The sequence below is a fragment of the Drosophila arizonae genome, chromosome 5 (genome assembly GCF_054131065.1).
Source record: "Drosophila arizonae isolate 15081-1271.41 chromosome 5, UAZ_ARI_1.0, whole genome shotgun sequence".
Taxonomy (NCBI): domain Eukaryota; kingdom Metazoa; phylum Arthropoda; class Insecta; order Diptera; family Drosophilidae; genus Drosophila; species Drosophila arizonae.
Window position 1 is genome coordinate 2,556,875 of NC_142925.1, and position 21,019 is coordinate 2,577,893.

General features: G+C 41.1%; 1 protein-coding gene across 3 annotated transcripts in view; it reads left to right on the forward strand.

The window, feature by feature from the left end:
• Positions 1-21,019, forward strand: part of dve (SATB1_N and homeodomain domain-containing protein dve) — a 109,635-nt gene that overhangs the window by 71,702 nt on the left and 16,914 nt on the right. Inside the window, exon 3 of one of the 3 annotated variants that reach the window (XM_018011521.2) lies at positions 2,849-3,584. In XM_018011521.2, coding sequence (XP_017867010.1) covers positions 2,849-3,584 — 736 coding nt within the window. Of the gene's footprint in view, positions 1-2,848; positions 3,585-15,466; positions 15,510-15,543; positions 16,894-21,019 lie in introns of those variants that run through there. The other 2 variants (XM_018011522.2, XM_089470003.1) reach the window with 2 other exon arrangements.

A 21,019-nucleotide genomic window follows, 5' to 3' on the forward strand; every position in this document is an offset into this window, starting at 1 on the left:
TTAACAATTTTTTTTTTTTTTTAAATTAGTATATGAAAATTTATTATTTGTTATTTAATTTTCTATATTTTATATAATGAGTTTTTATACCCTGAACCCATTGAAAATGGGAAATCAGGGTATAATGGTTTTGTTAAAAGTATGTAACAGGCAGAAGGAGGCGTGGCAGACCCCACAAAGTATATATATTCTTGATCAGGGCGACGAGCTGAGTCGATTTGGCCCTGTCCGTCTGTCTGTCCGTCCGTCCGTCCGTCCGTCCGTCCGTCCGTCCGTCCGTCCGTCCGTCCGTCCGTCCGTCCGTCCGTATGTATGAACGCGTCGATTTCAGAAGATATAAGAGCTAGAGACTTCAAATTTTTTTTAAAATGTCCGTAATTACAGCGCGCATATCAAGTTTATCATTAAAAATCGATAACTCATCCCGATCTTTTTTTATCGATAAAAAACCTTATCGAAAACCAATTATAAAATTATATCTTCTACACCCTTATTGCTAGAGTCTCCAAATTTTTAATGTATGCTTATATGCAATTTATACAATTTCGGTTTTTGTTAAAATTTACCCCCCACCCTTAAATTCACCCCCTCGCCATCACTTTTGTAAAAAGCGTATTTCAAATACTAGAGACTTGGGCTTTGGAATGTACACACATATTTACCATATGATTACACTCTAAAAGTTTCATTAAGATCGTATGTCTACAAAAGAAATTATTTAACAAATAAATTCTCATAATATTGCCCACACTGCAGCGCAGCCCAAGCGCAGTCGCTGCTTACTGCGCAGTTAGCAGAGCGCAGGCTTATGCGTGCGTGTGGATGCATGTGTATGTATGTGTGCATAAAAGAAGTGCAGAATGATTAGAATATCAGCTTGGAGGGTTCAGGGTATCTCCTAGTCGAGCAGTCTCGACTGGAGCTTTCTTACTTGTTAAATATAAATAATTGAAGTTTTTATAATTTTTCGATTCTATTTGCTACTTTCATTAAGATATCTAGATATCTTAGGATATCTCACAGTCTATCACTCTTGCCTCAACAATTGCCACACATTTTTTGGCAAAGATTTATTTTTATTTTTTTTGCTTTGCTGTGTTTCGTCTGGCATTTGACAAACTAGCCAGAGGCAAGCGAAACGCAGGAGCTGCAGCAGCTCCAAAAAGAGGTTCTGGTTTAGGGCACGGCATCGGCTCGATTTAAGTTTATCCGCACGATCAGCGCAACAGCGATCAGTGATCCATAATTTGTAAAGGCAAAGAAAACAGAAACCAGAAAAAAACATTCGCAGTTTGTGTGAAGGAATTCCTTGCGTGCCAGAAGAAGATCAGAGCAAAACGGTAAACGGTAGCTAAGCTATAATTGAGGTTGTCTCAGTCTCAAATCTCGATTTCCACTTGCCAAATGCCACTCTTATATATTAATAGTTTCATATTGAAAAGCTTCGACTGGTCGAGCTAAAAAAAAGAAGAAGAAGAAGAAGAAGCAGTATAAATAAAGGCCAAGTCTAATGGCCGAAGAGAGCGAACGCGTTTGGCCAGAAGAAACATTAATTTAGTTACGCTCCGTTGAGCGCCACAACTGTCTTGGCTATATGCGCTATATATGTGTATACATATATATTTTATTTAATTTTTTTTTATTTTTTTATACCCTGAACCCATTGAAAATGGGAAATCAGGGTATAATGGTTTTGTGAAAAAGTATGTAACGGGCAGAAGGAGGCGTGGCAGACCCCACAAAGTATATATATTCTTGATCAGCGCGACGAGCTGAGTCGATATAGCCCTGTCCGTCTGTCCGTCCGTCCGTCCGTCCGTCCGTCCGTCCGTCCGTCCGTCCGTCCGTATGAGTGCGTCGATCTCAGAAGTTATAAGAGCTAGAAAGCTGAAATTTGGCATGCATATTCGTGTGTACCATACGCAGTACGAGTTTGCTTTATTTTTTCGATAAATCATCCGATAACTTTTTTATCGAGAATAATCGAAAATTTGATTTTGTTTTTTTAGCTTAATTTGAACACTTTTAAACCTGGAGTCTTCAAATTTGCGTTGTATATAAAGTTAATGAATACAAAGATTTTGTAATTTACAGATTTTGGATACCACGCCCCCTTCGCCCCCAATTTGTAAAAAACGCATTTCAAGTACTAGAGACTTGTGCTTTGGAATGTACATACATTTGAACATTATGATTACGTTCTGAAAGTTTCATTAAGATTGTAGGTCTACAAAAGAAATTATTCAACAAATAAATTCTCATAATATTGCCCACATTGCAGCGCAGCCCAAGCGCAGTCGCTGCTTACTGCGCAGTAAGCAGAGCGCAGGCTTATGCGTGCGTGTGGATGCATGTGTATGTATGTGTGCATAAAAGAAGTGCGGAATGATTAGAATATCAGCTTAGAGGGTTCAGGGTATCTCCTAGTCGAGCAGTCTCGACTGGAGCCTTCTTACTTGTTTTTTTTAAGCCTCGCGTCATTAAAGACAATTTCGTGATTCGCCAAATTACCTGGCCAAATTATAGAAAGCAAACAAACGAGCTGCAAATCAATAGAAATCAACGCCTGTCAGGCAATGAGACGCCGCTCGAGCTGCCAGCTTCGATGAGAGCTGCGGCCCATTGTGAACTTAATCAATGTACAATAAAATAAAATAAAATCGAATCGAAAATCAAAGAAAAAAAAAAAAAGAAGAAGAAGAAGAGTATTTGGGTTGTTTATTTTTGCGCACAAAGTGAAATTCGTGCATTGTAAACGTCTCAACACTTAGCTAAACAAATAAACAGAATCAAGACTAATTTCCCTCTCTCTCTCTCTCTCACTCTATCTCGTCTCTTTCATGCACAGAGCCAGGCCTTGGCTTTGACCCGGGCGGCCAATGCGGCGGCGGTTGTGGCCGCTGCCAATGTCAAATCACCATCGGCTGCGGCTAGCCTCATGGACATGGCCGTCAAGAAGGAGCACTCACTGTCGCCGACCCACAGCGCCCTCCCCGAGGACGCCAGCGTTGGCGTTGCGCTGGGCCAGCTGCAGCACAGACGCAGTTCGCTGCAGGGCGTGCAGGAGAAGTTGACACAGCTGCAAATGCAGCATCAGCACCATCAACAGCAGCAGCAGCAGCAACAGCAGCAGCAGCAACAACAGCAGCAACAACAACAGCAACAACAACAACAGCAGCAGCAACAGGCTGCAGCAGAGACGACAAATGCCGCCGGTCGACGTTCCACAGAGGGCAGTCCGCCGGCTTTGGGTTTGCTGCCCCATCAGCATCAACACCAGCAGCAGCAGCAGCAACAGCAGCAGCAACAACAACAGCAACAACAATCGCTGCTCAACGCCGAATCCGGCTGCGGCAATGCGTTGTCCTCCTCTGCGGGCTCTAGTCAAAATGCCTCCTTAGCGGCAACACCCAAGAGCGAAAGAGAACGCGAACGCGAGCGAGAGGAGCGCGGCAGCATCTCCTGCTTACCGCCCGCTGCGCTGGGCATGGCTGTGGGCGTGCAGGCACAGCAGCAGGCCGAGAAGCTGCTCAGCCACCCCGCACTGGAAGCTCGACGAGATTTCGATGTCAGCAAAGTGAATCGTGAGTAACTATGGCATTTATTTATTAAACTGTATATGATAAGTTAAGACGGAGAGAAAGGGAAAGATATATACAGGAAATGGCTTAAAAAGAGAAGAGAAATAGATGAGGAAAATTAAATAGGTAATAGAAATAGGGAAACGAGGTAAAGAACTAAATATACTAAGATTAAGAAACTAAACTACATGGAGAAGAAGAGGAATGAAAGAGAAATAATTGATGAAGAAAGAAAGGAAGAAATGGGCGGATATAGAGAATGAGAGGAAGGAGGAAACAAGCGAGAGAAAACAATTGATAGATATTAACAGATAATGGGAAATTGAGACAGAAAGATGTGGGGAAAATCGAAAGTGAGAGTTGTAAAGATATAAAGAATGAGAGAGGAATAGAGAGAGCGAGAAAGAGAAAAAGAGAGACAGAGAGAGAATATAAGGAGTAAGATAAATAGAGACAGGAACAAATTAAGAGTGAAAGAGAGAAACAATTTAAGAGATATAGACAAGGAGGAACAAAGGTAGGGATAGACGGATACAAAAAGAAAAGTAATTATAGAGAGAGAGAGAGAGAGAGAGAGTGAGAGAGGAGATAGACGCAACATCGAAATCCACTAATAAGATAGATAATAATAATAGCCAAATTATCACATAGCTCAACTTTTCTTTTTTAAAACCCTAAAATCTTATTTACATAAATTTGCTTAAATATTTTGGCAAACAGTTTAGCTATTGGCCAAGCGAACTTTAAAACCTGTTAACAAATATCGAATATGATATTTAGGCAAAAACCCCGCCATGAATAACTTAGCATATGCCAAAATGCATATTGATTAAATTTAGTGAATTTCACGCTATTAAATTGAAATTTCACGCCAATCGCTTAAATATTTTAGAAGCGGCCACAAAACTGATTAAGGGCTCTAATTGCAATCGAATTTGGTTAGTCGCATTTGTTGCATAAATCACGCATAAATCCAAAAGCGAAACTAAATCCCAACTAGAAGAAATCGGGTGGTCTGGGGTCGATCGCTTTGCTATTTCTGTACCAATGCACAAATACCCTTAATCCGGGGCAGTGTATGAATAGCAACGGCAACGGCAACGGCTGCCTCTGTGGAGCGTTCAATAATAGAGGCAAACCGCATCATTATAAAAATGCCAGCCTCACAAACTGGTGATTATATGTGAGTGTGTGTGTGTGCCCCATGTTGCATGGCAGCTTTAAGGATTTGTGCAACTTTAACCAGGCTATAAGCAGACATTGTAGATATGCATTATATAAATATATCTATATATGTCTACATGTCTCTCTCTGTCTCTCTCTCTCTCTCTCTCTCTCTATCTCCCTCTCTCTCTGTCTACATCCGCTTGCTTGTTGTCGCATCTTTGCGAGTGGCCCTGCTGCGGTAATCTTGTTTAGTTCATCAATACTAGTTTAGCCATGGACAAAGCGTGTATCTCTGTCACATACACAGCACACACCCATACATATACTCATACACATACATATTTATACAGTTGCAGCTACAGTTGCTACTTGGTAGCTGTTGTATTTGTCAGATAGATTGTCGCTTGCCGAATCTAAAATCCTTTTGCATACCAATACAAACACACGTCTGCTCGTTGGCGCCCATTCAAATTTCACACACACACGCACATACATATACTCACATGCAGCACACACTCATCGCATATGCATCCAAATCCCCTGGATTAAGCATATGAAGCATTCATAACGTTTATTTTACCTTCCATCTGGCATTCGTAGTGCCTCTACCCCGCCCTCTCCCTCTCACTCTCTATCGGTCGCCCTCTCACCTCACTCACTCTCGCTGTCTCTCTCTCTGTTGTGTGTGCAAACAAACATTCGTTTTGCTTTCGCTGTGGTTGCAGAGAGCACGAAGGGACTCACACACAGACACCCCCACACACACACTCCCACATCCACACCCACACACACACACTCACTCGTTTAGTGCGCTCGTTTGGTCTGTTGCGTCAACACACACTTGTGGAGCTATTTGGGCCATGTGGCTGTAGCTGTGGCCAATGCAGGATAACAGCTACAACAACAGCAACAACAACAACAGTAGCCCTGGCAGCATTTGTGTAGGCGTATTTGAGTTGATTCCTTGGCTGTTGCTGCCGGCACTCGCGGCGTATACGCAACGTTATCGCGTTGCTCTTTTTTTTTTTTTGCCTTGCTCTGCATTGAGCTCTGAGCTCTGAGCTCTCTGCTGTGTGTGAGCTCAACAGGTTGTTTTTGGCATTACGTCCAATTTATGGCCGCGCTGTGCCGCATGTAAGTTTTCAATTGCCACAGGCGCTGCAATGCTCCACACACACACAGTGTCTGCCATAAGTCTGTGTAATGTCTACGATGTGTTGAAAAAAGAGACTTGAATTGCCTTTGGAGTAAGAGGAAGGAAATGTGTTAGAGGTAAATCAAGTGGCAAATATATAGAGAAAAAATCAGAGAAAATTTTAGCTATTTAAAAATTATGAAATTAAATTTTTTTTAAATAAATTAAAAGTTAGAATTGATGCCTTTTAATTGTTTTGTACCTCAAAAAAAAAAAAAAAAAAATAAATAAATAAATAAAAAAAATTTAATTAATAAAATAATATTAAAAAAATTAAATAAAATTAAATTAAATATTCTAAAATGATTTTTCAATGCAAAAACTGACCAAATAAAATTTCGTAAATGTTATAATATAAAATTATAATTTTTGTATACCAATTTTCATAAGAAAAATACATTTAAAGCTATTTACATTCATATGGAATTTTAAAACATATAACTTAAAATTGTGATTAAAGTTAAAATATGATTTAGTATAATAATTTTTTTTAAAACGCTTAGAAAAAAAAATGTTAAATGATTTCCTTTGTTAGATATCCCATAACATTTTTTTAAGCATTTAAAATAATTATTTTTTTATTATTTAAAATATTTTCTTTACACTTTAAATTTCAATAAAAGACAATATTTTTGGACAATTGTTTTTAAATACATATTATATTGGTTTTTTTTAAAATAATTTTTTGCAATGCTTTAAATATTTTAAAAATTATTTGTTGACATCTGAATATTTTCTTCATCTGAGGCGCCGCAGCATTTATTAGACTTCTTTCACATAACGGATTTCTATTTAAATGTTATAAATTATATTTATATACGATATATTTCTGTGAATCAGTTTACATTGCATTCGCATTCGCATTCTCATTGAAAGCACGTTGCGATTAGAGCCAAAAACTTTGCCTCTGCTACTGCTGCTGTTGTTGTTGTTGTTGTTGTTGTGCCCTGCTTGATTGTCCCTGTTGCTGTTAAGCTGCTGGCTAAATCGTTTTGCCTCTGCCCGAATTGAAAGGCAGCCAACCCAAAATTGGTAGCTAGGAATTATAAGGGGCGTGAGGCGGGGCGGACGTTGGCGTGGCTCAGGTGGGTAGCATGTGCATGATAGTTCGGATAGAAACGTGCGTTAGATTTGAATTTTGTTTGAATTTGTGAATGGCTCAATACAATATGTATGAATGTGTGCGAGAGAGTGTGTGTATGTGTAATGTGTTTTGTAGTGTATTTTGAGGATTTGCACAGCAAAACGGCATCAGGCGAATGTGCGAGAATGGAAAGGTTATTGTATCCTTGTTGCTGTTGTTGCTATTGTTACTGTTGCTGTTATTATTGTCATTTAACATTTCCTTGCCATACGTTTTGCAATTGTATATATGCATGTCTGTGCCTCTCTCTCTCTCTCTCTCTCTCTCTCTCTCTCTCCAGCTCTCTTTTTCTCTTGCACTGTTTATATGTAAATCGGTTTGTTTGTTTTCGTTTGCGTATGTTTATTATGCCTAAGCTGCTCAACGACGCAACACGATATTTATCCACCCACTCACACCCATCCGCCCACTCAGCCAGCACCCACAGCTATATAACAGTTTTGCAAATGAAGCTGTTTTTGCATTTTTGGGCAATTTTTATTTGTCGCATGCGAATTCGATTTATGCAGCGTTTAGTATGCAAAATTTTCATACGTTAGCCTTAATAAATCCCCCAACGGCCGCACTTGTCAATATGCAGGCAGGCAGGCAGGCAGGCTGGCCACACCCACACGCCCACCCATGCACAGCTGTGTCAGTGGCACCTATAAGCTTATGCACACACATACACACACGTGCCACACACACACACACGGAGAGTTTTCTGTCGCGTTCTGCAATTGAAAATCACTGCGCCTTAGTTAACGACACGTTTGTGGATCAACGCGTTCACCAGAGCAGCTCTCCGCCTCCTCCTGCCACACCCTCACCTGTTAGCTTTCCTCTCTCCCTCTCTCTCCCTCTCACTTACTCTCTCATATAGCCTCCAATTGACCTCCGCTCGACCATTGTTGTTTGGGCAGAGCTTTGTGCACTGCAGTTGCCAGGGTCAGCGTACATTTGTTGAAACTGCAACATCAGCAGCAGAAGCAGCGGCAGCAGCATCTGTCATAAGCCAGGCGGCTCTTTCTCTCTGTATACATAAGCACATACTCAGGATTCAAAAATGCGCGACTCACATTATGCATATTCCAAACGGATCGTGAAATGGGTGTGAGCTGATATGTGCGTATATATATGTGTGTATATGCATGTGTGTATGGTTGTGTGTGTGTGCATGGCTTTCAGTTCGTTTCAATTTAAATTTGATGCCCCACAATTGATGAAAGACTAAATTTAACTGTTGAACCACAGATCAAATTTCGTGATCTCCAAATGATATAAGCAATAATCGAATGGTTCAAGAAAAAGAAAGAAGACAGAAAATCAAATTGAAACTTAGAAATTATTACAATAAAATATTGTAAAATATATCAACTAAAAAGTTTCGTCGAATCTTAAATATTGGGTAATTTAAAAACATGTTAAATATCTAAGTAAAATGTAGATAAATGTAAAAATATATGTATATGGATAAACCAAAAGATTAATAGATAAATATTCATACAATAAATGTTCTTCTCTGTTTAAGTTTATTTCGAACTCCATTTAAAGTGTTACTTGCGTATCACTAGAAAAACTACATCTATTTGATCAACTGTTACACAGAACGCAAATATCTTTAAAATGTTTATCCAACTGTACATTACCTGTCCATGTGCTCTGCAGCACTTCGATAATCCAGCCAGCAACCCCCAAAAAGCCAGCCGCCGCCCCCAAGGCCGTAGCCTAATACCAGTAACGGGTAACGGGAAACGGGAAACGGGTAACGGGAAACGGGTAACGGGAAACGGGTAACAAGTACCCCTGTTGCCTTCTGTGTTAAATCATCAAGAGTGTCGCCAAAGCTTTCTGGTAATCAAGCGATACACAGAGACTGATGGGGGAGGAGATGGGGTAGATGGGGGCCATGGGGTACATGGTGGCCATGGGCTGTGTGTTGGCAGGTATTTTGAAGGCGATTGTCGGTTGGGTTGCTCGCTTTAGCAGTTTGTGCCACAAATTTCGCAATCAGTTGCAAAAGTAGCTGCTGTTCAGATACAGATACAAATGCAAATGCAGATACAAATACAAATACGTATACAAATACGTATACGTATGATGATGAACGTACTCATGTTGGCAATGCCAAGTCCTGCTGCTGCTGCTGCTGCTGCTGCCGCGGTTGCAGCTTAAGTGTTAAGCGTTATGCACAGACAGAGCGAGAGGGCGAGAGAGGGAGATGGGAGAGATAGAGCAGGCAAGCTGTAGCTTTGGCAATCGGGTCCGGTTTACTTCATTCTCGGATTTGGCCCCATCTGCTGCCTCTGGCACAAATTCCGAGTTGTGCAAAGGATTTGCGCCCCGCCCAGCCGTCGGGCCGGGCTGCCCACAAAAAGGCATAACCCCATGATATAGACGCACAATATGTCGCCCGAATACAAATTCAAATAAATGCCAAAAGCAACAGGAGGCAACACATTTTCGGAATTATAAGCAAAACAGAGCAGGATATGTGAAACAAAAAAGCCAGAGGCAGGCCGGAGCTAAAGCTTCCAGCTGCAGCTGGAGCAGGAGGTGGAGCAGGAGCTACAGCTGATTGCAGATGCAGTTGCAGGTGCTACCGATTGAGTTAAGCCAACATCATGTACTACTTCTGTATGTCGTCTGCCTGCCTGCCTCTTAGGCCAAGGCACAAATTTGCAGCTGTATGAGTGCGAGTGTGTGTGTGTGTGTGCCTTGTTGTGTGGAACAGGAGCCAGTTAATCCTTATCTGCTACGCACTGGAAATTCGACAGCAGAAGCTGTTTCCAGCTTCAAGTTTTGGGATTTAAATGTACTGCAAAAGCAAATCGAATTCAATCGAATTGCAGCAGCAACAGCTGCAGCTCAAAACGGAATCTCCCAGCTGAACACTAAGTTTATCCCCAGTCCCAGCTGAAGCCCCCGCCTCCGCTCTCGCCCCAGCTACAAGCACATCCACATCCGCATCCTTTGGGCACCTTTTGTGTTGTGCATAAACTAGACAGTGCGCATTACGAACAGCTTAAAGTCTTCAGCGACGCATGTGGCCAACTTTCCACCTCCCTCTCTCAGTCCCCTCTCTCTCTCCCTCTCTCTCTCTCTCACGCTCTCTGAGGCTAGTGCTCTCTACTGACTTATAATCAAATAAATACTTTGGGTCGTCGCATTTGAAGCTCTGTCTGCCTCGGGTACACACTCGCCGCCACGTGATTATCAAGATACTTTGAAGCAAACAATAATAAGTAGAAATCTAATTGTATAGATACCATATGATAATGGATATGCACGACTAGCAGATACTCATTAATAAATCACTTGAATGATTCATTAGTAGTTATTTTATAACTTATATGGCATATTAAGTAGTGCTGTAAGATCAGTGGTTTATTGATATTCGATATACAATATTCGATATGTAAGATACGATACGATACGATAAACTATATTTAAGATTCCTTTACGATATTTAGTACACGCTTATTTATCTCTATTCTTCGACACTCGATATGTGAAATACGATATTCGAAATACGATATTGACCATACGACATTGCATATACGATACTCTTTATTTCATATATCTACATTTATATATTTCAAGTCCTATCTTTATATACGATATTCGCTATATTATCATTCCAAACGACCTTCAATATTCAATATACGATATACCATATTTACTGGTGCTCCAACTTAACCATAGTTACATATATCTAAAGTAGATATTTAAAATCTATTCCATAACATGTTCTTAAGTATAGTAGTTGTCTTATAAAAAATGCTCATATTTTTAGCTTTATTCTATATACTATTCTATAACTATATAAAATATATGATATATTCTATAGGGTACCAGAACCAGCTATACTAAGTGTAATGTAGAGTTTAACAACGGACAGGACAACAACAAATGCAACAACAATAACAATGATAAATCACTTACGATAACTTTAGCTAGCTACTTGTGTGCATATGTGTGGGCGTGTGTGTGTGTGTGCCTCTGTATGCGTGTGTGTGTGTATGTTGTATTAATACACAAGTGGAATTACATTTTGGGTTTCTTAAGCATGTTTTGGCATATAGTTGTAATTAGGAGCTGCTGCTGCTCAAAGTTTAGGCTTAGGGCCAAAAGGCCGACCAGGATTCTAGCCAGGTTAAGTGTAAGGCCGTGTACATATGTGTGTGTGTGCATGTTGGTGTGCACTTAGCATGTGCTTACGCACACATACACCCACATGTATTTCAGTGTTATATCTTCCCAACTAAGCTCTTTCCATTTAACAAAATTGACAACTGTTTGGTTATTCCCTGATCGTTTTTTCTATATCTTTTCATTGAGTAACATTTCTTAGCAAATAGATAAGATTTTTTTTGTATTCTTTGGACAGTAGATTAATGTATTTTTTGAGGGCAATCGTGATTCACATTCTTGAAAATTACCTATATTTTATGGCATGATAATGTGTGAGCTTAATGGATTTGCGAAACCGTTAATTTTGGAGCTATGCGTAAGGCAACTATTACTCAGAGACATTCGAATCGAAGTCAGATTTATGAAATTGATACTAGGTACAATTATTAATTTACAATTAAATAAATATATACATTAATTTTGTGGTATTTTACCTTACGTACAATTATTTTATTTCATTATTAAATGGAAAGGTACAATTCTCGTATAAGGTACATTAGGTACATTCTTGTATTCAATAGGATAGTGTACATATATATATATATGTATGTATATGACTTGTTAAGAACATTTAGGTACACTATAATAATTGTATATCTGTATATTTTATTATACATCTGCTACTTTTATAAAATAGCGTGTAGGTACAATTTAATATGAGCTGAAGATGCACTTATATATATGTAAGATAGATAAGACTAGGTACATTACTTTCATCCTAATATATATGTATATAAAAATCTCTAAAATATGTACATAGATACATTCATTTCGTTATATGTCTGAAATATTTATCTAAAATGTTTGTTGGGTACATTCTCTTATCAATATTGAAACGAGGTTAGGAATCATTTTTGGTAATTTTTAATTGTTAAACATGCAGCATACAAATTAGGTAGAGGTACGATATACAATCATCCAATTAAGATCCCTTAAAACTGCTTTGTCCGAGAACAACATTGCGGTGCATTGCCTTTATTCTATTGATAATCGTATAGGCCACATTCCCTTGATCCTTTAATCCCTATTAGCATGGACGGTTTTAAGTCCCTTAAACACAATAATCATCATCATCGGCATCATCATCATAATCAACTTGAGAAGCATCAGCGAAAGCTAAACTAAGTACAACAAGAACAACACAACGGCAAACGCAACCACCACCAGCAGCAACAGCACCACCACCACACCACCAACCCCCTGCCGCAAAATCGGCACCACAAAACCAAAGGACATTAGCTGTAAGCATCAAGTTTTCGACTTATCCACGACCTGGACCTCAGAGCAAGTAACTAACTCTGACTCCTCTGCCCTGTTTCTCCCCCTCTCCCTTCTCTCTCTCTATCTCTCTCTCTCTTCCTCTCTATTAAAAGGGTAGCGTCTGTCTGTGCGCCGCCTGCTTTGCATGCGAATTTGGCGCCAAAAGTTGTCGGCCAACAACAACTGCGGCCAAAAAACTTTTTGCCGATGCGCCGGCCGGGCACGCATTTCGAATTTGAAATCCTTTATCCCTTTATCTGGCTTTAGCTCTAATCCCATCAGGCACAAATGAAGAGAAGTTTCGTTGCTCGACGACGACGACGACGACGTCGTCTCCTTTCGCAGTTAAGCTTTTGTTTTGCCGTCGCCCTGTTTGCTTTCAAACTGCAGAGGCGAGGCAGTTGGGATTAAGCTGCCAGCTAAAGTAATGCTATGAGTTTGAGTGTGTGTGTGTGTGTCTATTTGTGTGTGTGTGTGTGCGTGTGCCAGGTGCATGCCTCTCTCGCTCTGAGTCTGGACTGCTAATCCCAATGCCAATTCCATCACCCGCACCACAAAGCTGTCCAACTGCCTGTCTAACTGTCTCTCGCTCTCCGTCTGCCTGTCTGTCTGCCCCTCTGTGTGTGTGTGTGTGTGTGTGTGTGTGTGTCTGGCCATCAGTCAGGCTGGCAGCGCTTTATTGATCGCCTCAAGGATTATCCCAGGGCAGCTCCCAGCATATTGGGCCAAAAGGTGCCCTAGCTAGCCCCAGGCCCAACCCCGCCAAGCCTTGCCTTGGTCATTTTCAATTTGTGCACAAAAAGCGAGGGTTGGGCTGAGGCTTTTGGCTCTGCTTGCTGTAATCCGTTTGAATGCCCCCAACCCAAGCCCAGCCCCAACCCCAATCCCAATCCCAGCTAACCCCCTCGCGGCAAACAAGCAGCCAACCAATGCAGCATGCATAAATGGAAACGCACATGCCACATGCCACATGTTGTTGTTGTTGTTTAAAGCCAGTTGGCTTGTTGTTGTTTTAGCCTTCATATGAATCATACGCAACGTAATCCCAATTCGTTTAAGTCGCTACAATCCATGCCAACGCCAACGCCAATACCAGCCAAATTATTTGCCATGACTGGACAGGACGTGCCGCAGAGAACGAGGCAAACAGAGAGAGAGAGAGAGAGAGAGAGAGAGAGGAAGGGGAGACTCGCGCTGGTCGAGCATATTTTCGCAATAAAGTAGATCCCGCATTAATCCCAACGATTTTGTGCTCTTGCCCATTGCGTGCTTTAGTTGTGCATGTGTGTGTGTGTGTATGTGTGCGTATCTGTGTGTGTGCGTGCTGGCAATGTTTGCGTCTGTGTTAATCCTTAAACCAGCAGCGCAGCCAGCGTCGCAGCCAACTGCAGCGAGAGGCCCAAAAAAAAGCTGAGTCGAAGCAGTGGCGGGGGTCAAAGGGGAGCTGAGGCCGCACCACACACAGCGCAGCAGTGACAGCACCACAGTTGAAGTTGGCGGATAAAATGACGTCGACGTCGACGGCGACGCCAACGCGAACGCTGTCGACTGCTGTTGCTGATGCTGCTGTGGGGATTAACTTTTTTCCAGGCAAACAGAAAGAGAGAGCGAGCGGGGGCATTGGAGGCCGTAGATGCTGTGGCGTTCAGCATTTCGGGGTTTGGGGTTTTGTGCGTGTGGGCGAGGGATTTAATTTCGTGCGGGATTATTATTTCGGATTTAACTCTTCGTTTTATGGATCGCTTGGTATTATAATGAGCAGTGGCGTCGTTTGGCAGCCCATTAAGCATCAACAGGGGGGGACGGACGTCAGACGTCGGCTCTCGGCCTGTGTGAGAGCAACGTCTATAATAAGGTCACAGTTAGGCGTAAATCAATTGTTTTGTAGGCTAAATTTATACTGCACTTTTAATGCCCTTCTAAGAGAGCTAACTGAGACGATTTATATCGGGTGTGTAAATGTATTTTATTTATAAAGATGTTCCAATTTAGTATTTTAGTACACTTTGAAGTTTAACATCCTATATATGAAATGTTATGTATGTATTAAGAGTTTATGGCTATCTATATCTCTAATCATCAACTATTAAGAAATTCGGATTTATATACGATTTCAACGTCAATAGCAAAGAATTTTGCCAAAATGATATATTTTTTAAGATCTTCAGAAACTAAGGTTGTAGTCAAAGCTAGCTGAAAGCTGATTGAATATTTCCCAATTTTCTAAGCAACTCATACATTTTTTTTAGTAATTTTATAACCGCAGTTATCTTATATTATCGCGAGTTTTATCTAGTTGTAAAATTCTCGAAATATTCATGCGCGCCTTATCCAATATCAGACAAGGTTCTAATCAATGCACACCTCTTTTATTATACGTTCATATAACATACATATATATTTATACAATTCGCCGCCTATGTCTTATAACCCGCTTTGGCATTATAAACTCGGGTGTATTTTTTATAAACCAAGAAAAAAACCCATGGCAAATGCGGAAGGGGCGACTGTGACAGCAGTGCGAACCTGAATCCATTATACCGTAAGCTGTTCGCAATACACACATACATGCACACACACGTACACAGAGAGAATTATCCGAAAACGAAATGACATCCCTTGGAAATTAATCCTTAATTCCATTCATTTCGTATAATCCCTGAGATATACTTTGATAAGCGTAATGCGGCCCAGGCTCAGCGAGCAGCACTGAGCAAGTGAGAGCGAGAGCCAACGAGCGAGCGTGTCTGTGTGTGCGAGCAGCGAATGTAATGGCAGAGAGCCGGGCCACATGTTGATATCTGCGGCTGCCATTGTGTCTGTGCGCGCGTGTATTTGTGTGTGTGTGTGTGTGTGTTTGCACTCTTACGCTCGCTCTCTCGCTCTCTTGCTCAGTGTTTTGTGTGCGTGTTTGCATCGCATGGGGCGCCAAAACGAGCTATGCGCTCCGCACTGCTTTTTAGTATCGTGCCAAACATGCTGGAAGAAGGTTCGTCTTACATTTTGCTCTCTCACTCATTCTCTTTATTTTGAATTTATTTTCGTGTCGTATTTTTACTTCGCGCCGGTTCTGCTTCATGTTGTTGCTGTTGTTCTTGTTGTTGTTGTTATTTTGTGCGTTGGTGTGCAATTGGATTACGTTCTGGGTGCATGGAGGATTAAGCGTGCGCGCATGTCTAAAAGGCAGCTGTAGCTGAAATATAAATACCAATGCGTGTGCCCATATATGGATATTTATACATATATGTATATGTGGAGTCAAGTGCGTCGATAGTGTATGAATGTGACTGCAAGTTATTAAGTGCGATATAAAAGTGACCTATGCCAAGTGTTAAGTGAACCCAAAGACCAAGAGCAAAAACCAAGACCATGTGGAGCCGGCATGTGCAATACACTCACTCACTGACACACACACACACACATTCACACATATAGAGAGGAGATTTGGTTTGTGTCGCCAGACGAGATTTGCCACACCACTGTCAAGTCGCATTTGTCAACAAAGGCAGGCGGCAGCAGGGATAGCAGTAGCAACAATACCTCACACGCACACACACACACACATACATATACACACACAGGCAGAGCAGAGCTCACACACAGACAGACAAACGCGCACAAATGAACTTAAAAAGCAGAGCAAAAGCTTTTAAATCTGTTGCTTTCGTGCAGGCTAATCCCTATGAAGTTCACTAGATTTTGTTTTGTGCTACTGTTTGGCATCCCAGTGGAGCTTACACACACACACACATTCACGTACAGACACACACAGACACAAACATTAAGCTGGCAGCAGAGAGATGGCACAACAACAAATACAAACACAACAATGCATAACAATAACAACAGCAGAGCCGTCGCGCTTTTGCACTCAAGACAGCGGCAAGTGCGCTCATCCTAGCGCCTAACCAAAGACACACACACACAGGCACAAGCACATGCTAAGCCGCAAGAACAACAACAACGTGAAACACACGTAACGCTCAACAGGAATAAGGCTGTGAAAATAAAATAAAGGCTAAAATGATAAGTGAAAGCAGCTGATGGCAAGGGACCAGGCGAAATTGTAGAGATGGGAATAGCAACTAGCGTTGCTTAGCTAGCACACTCGCGCTCTCTCGCTCACGCTCTCGCGTTCTCTTTGCGTGTGTGTGCGTGTGTGTGTGTGCGCAAGCAATTAGGATTCAAGCAACAGCGTTTCACAGTTACTTAGTTAACCGTATGCTCACTTATTGCGCAGCTAATAATAGAGTCTGAACTGATTTCAATTGGTGAGCGATACAAAATACGATGATCAGCAAAAGCAATTGTAATAAATATTTAAAGATCGTTTCTGATACTAGAACTAATGGGCGAGGGTGGACTCAAGCCTTGTGAGTAACATATATTTTTTATTGAATTTATCAGCAGCTACTAAGGGCTGTACATCTTGAAACAACCCTCACTTCACAGAACCTTATGGATTTGTCTAAGAATAATCTATGCGTGAGCCAATGATTCAGGCAATTGGAAAATAAGATTATGAACTTTAAATCACGGTCTAATGGCTTTAAGCCAATGCCGTTAGAATAGTAGAGATTCGATTAAAAAGATAACAAACGTTCTCTTAAAATATATGCATATATACTTAACAGATTTTAAATGTTAGATATATGAGTAGTCTATAACGTTTGCATTTATTTAAGCTGTTCAAGTATGGAAGCTAGTATAAAGAATCTTATAACATTCTCATAAATTATTCTACTTCTTATATGCTGTTTACCATAACATCAGTCTTCCAAAAGTATCACCCAGTTTGACATACATATAGGGTATTTGATAGCACATCACTCTCTTTCTTTTACGCTTCATGCAGCAATGGCTACCTATAAGATTTTGTAATTATTCAAAATGCTTTATAATTATATGTTTAGGGCGTGTCTTATCTGCTAATATATTCAAGAGACTAACAACTATAATTTTGATAAATTTTATAGTATATTAAATATCTTATTTTTTCTTCGCTTATCTAATTTTCGAGGTGGGGTAATGTTGGTCTATAGATTAACTATTTTACTCTTCGTAATTATTTTGAATATAAATATTTTCTGTTGGTATATTTTATCATAAGCCCGATAAATTAGGGATTTCACAATTGTTGTTATCAATTAGTACAGAAAAGTAGATAAATGTTATTGCTGCTTACCGATAACAACAAAACTGTAAATTGATTTAAGTAAATATCAGATATTTCACATAATTAAACAATGATGGCATCGACACTCCTCTTCAACTTAAAAATTTCGCCTGAAAAACAAGAATTTCCCCTGCGTGCTATAAAGCTGGCGGAAGCCGATTTTAAAATTTCCCTCTTTTTTTACTGTTTGCAGTATTTCCCTATTCAATGTCAATTGCCCTTTTAAGCTCGTTGCGTGGCTTTTGCCGGCAAATGACTCCATGTGCAAGGACATGCTGCATTGTTGACTCCACAGGCGGTTGGCACACACACCCACAGCCACACGCACACTTACACATACACATGTACATGTACATGTACATATAGCCATATGAAAAAGCTATATAGATAAAAAGTTTGCTGGCATTGAGTGAAATCGCAAAAAATTAGCAGTTAATCCCCTTAAATTGAATACCGCAGATGGTGTTGATGTTGATGCCAGTGACAAAGAGTAGCAACAACAAAAACAACACTCACATAAACAACACTCAATTCACACACACTAAAGCCAGCTACCAACTAACGCCCCAAAGCGAATCGCCGCAAATAAAAGGAAAAACAACACAAACAAATGTTATAAATGAATAAAGCTATGCGTGTGTGTGTGTGTGTGTGAGTGTGCGAGTGTGAGTGTGGCCACGCTTAATGCGGCCTGGCAATTAGCCAGAGTTGGCCACATAATACGCGCGGATAAATGTTTAAGATTTGAAGAGCAGGGCAAAGAGCAAAGGAGTGAGCGAGCGAGCGCGAGGTGCAGAGAGGCAATCGTTGGACTGGGTGAGGTAGAGGAGCAGTGAGAGCGGGACAGGCATATGCATCTTTAGCGAGCTTTAGTTTTTGTTACTGTTTGGACTTAGGCTGTCAGCTATTGGAGTATGAGTGTGTGAGTGCTTGTGTGTGCGATTGTGTGTGTGTTGTGTGTGCTCTGCCCGCGCTGCGTAACCCGATGCAACTAATCCGCGCGCAGCAACAACTAATCAATGCAAGACACTGCACTGCGCCTTAACTGGCAAATCTCTACAGAAATTTGCTTAATCCCCACTGAAGAAAAAAAAAAACGCAAAGAATAAGATGCCAAGGCATAATAATAATAAAAAAGAAAAATGAAGAGTGTGCGGGGCCAGTAAAGAAAGAAAGAATTATAATGCCACAGCGTAAATCCCCTCCTCAAATTAAGCTCCTTGGCAGTCGGCGTATCGGCGGCAGCGCTGCCAGCGCACCCTTTTACGCTTTTGTGGTTGCTTTTCTACTTGCTGTAGTAGTTGTTGTTGTTGTTATTATTGTGGCAGCAGCAAAAGGTTACGCTTAATGCAAATACGCTGCCGATGCCGCTATCGCTGTCTCTGTCGCTGCTGCTGCTGCTGCTGCTGATGCCACGCAGAGGATCAAATTTCATCCCCACCAGACAAAGCCCAAATACCCAAATACCAATGCGAAAACGGCAAATGCGACACTGACACCAACACGCCAGCGGCATCCACAATGATATCCACATCCACAACGACATCCACATGCACAGCCGCATCCTTCTGCTCAGAGTTGAGTCGACGACGCTTGTCGCTGGGGGCACGCAGGAGCTGCGGCACTAATAAACCCAGCCGAGGCTCAACTGACTCATGCAAGGCCCACAGCCTTCGTCTCTGCCGCCGCCGGCACCGCCGCCACGCCCCCTTCTCAACTTCGATTCAAAAGCAGCCAAAGCCGCTCATCTGGCGACCTCTGCAGCAGCAGCAGCAGCAGCAGCGGCGGTGGCGGCAGCAGCAGCAGCATTCGCAGTTCATTGGCAGCGGATTAAGCTGAGAGCGCACTCTCGCAGCGCACGGCACAAAGACGCTTTGCCATTGGATCGATTTAAAATACAGTGAAATACTTAACAGCAACAACAACAACAACAACAGCCAGCACAAGGCACAAATCATAAGAAGCAACAGCAGCAGAAGAGAAAAATATTGTTTAAAAGAAAAAAAAAGTAGCTAATAACAACGAACTGACTGCATAATACTCGCTCAAGATTTCTATTAAGTTTATACCTATAACAATATACGAGGGTAGGCTGAAAAGTTGTATGAAAGTGGATTAATTGATCACTAAAGTTGTCAATCTAATTCTATAACTTTTTACGATATATTGAAAACTGTTTGATCTATTCAATTTCTAGCTATGATATCTATATTTTTAGCCGTTTTTTCGCTTTCATATGTCAATTGTGAGTTGGAATGAGTATTACTTATTCAAAATTTAACTATCCTTGGATATCAATCAGGAGTTGTCTATATAAGTATTGTCTATATCTTCAGTAGATCATCATATCTTAAACGCCTCATCCAAGAAGCCCACGATATATAAATTAATTTAAATATATATAAATATATATAAATAATATCCATTATCCAATGCCAAGCCAAATATACTCTCTTCAAAATTCAGCACCAAAAGAGCATTTAAAATATTGTATAAAAAGAAGAAGAAGAAGAAAAAAAATCATTCGGTTGAGTATTAATGGCCTCGATATGGCAATGGGTACGCTGGCTTGTGGGTAATATGCATAAGCACCATTAACTTGTACTTAAAACTGTATGCGTGTGGGATGAGGGGCAGGTGAGTGGTGAGCGGTGCCACGCCCCCGCCTCAACAGCATATAGTCTCTGGGGAGGGCAAGTCTGTAACTTAAGAGCATGGAAGGGAGCGTCTTCAAGCGGATTATATTAATCAATGCAGCCGACAGTCGCTCATAACCAACTAGGCGTATGCGTGTTCAGTTACACACTTTTAAAGTATATAGAATGTATACGATATGTAAATATGTATATACAGTATTTTGTATGTATGTCTGTGTGTATATACTATACAGTCCATGCCTTTGTTTTGCTCTGTCTCTGCTTAATTGAATCAATCGCGTGTTGTGCTGCCGTTCGCTCCTCAAAGACTTTGTTTGGCTTTAAGCAGGAAGATTTAAAAGCAAATGTAATGCTAGAGCAGTGCACAACTTTTATCTGCATATGCACAGATATATATATGCATGAGTGTACCTATATATAGGTACATAATTCACTTGGACACATACGCTCGAGGTAGCCGAGGTAGACTGCATAAAAGGCAAAGCGTCTTAAGCGTTAAGTAGGAGCAACGTAAATAAGTAATATTGATAACTAAAGTGATTAAGGTTGCCGCCATGTGTGGCAACTGCGATGACGCTGACGCTGACGCTGACGCCGACGACGATTCCCTGTGCGACTGCGGACTGCGGACAGAGGACTGCGACGCCGACTGCAACTGCTGACTGT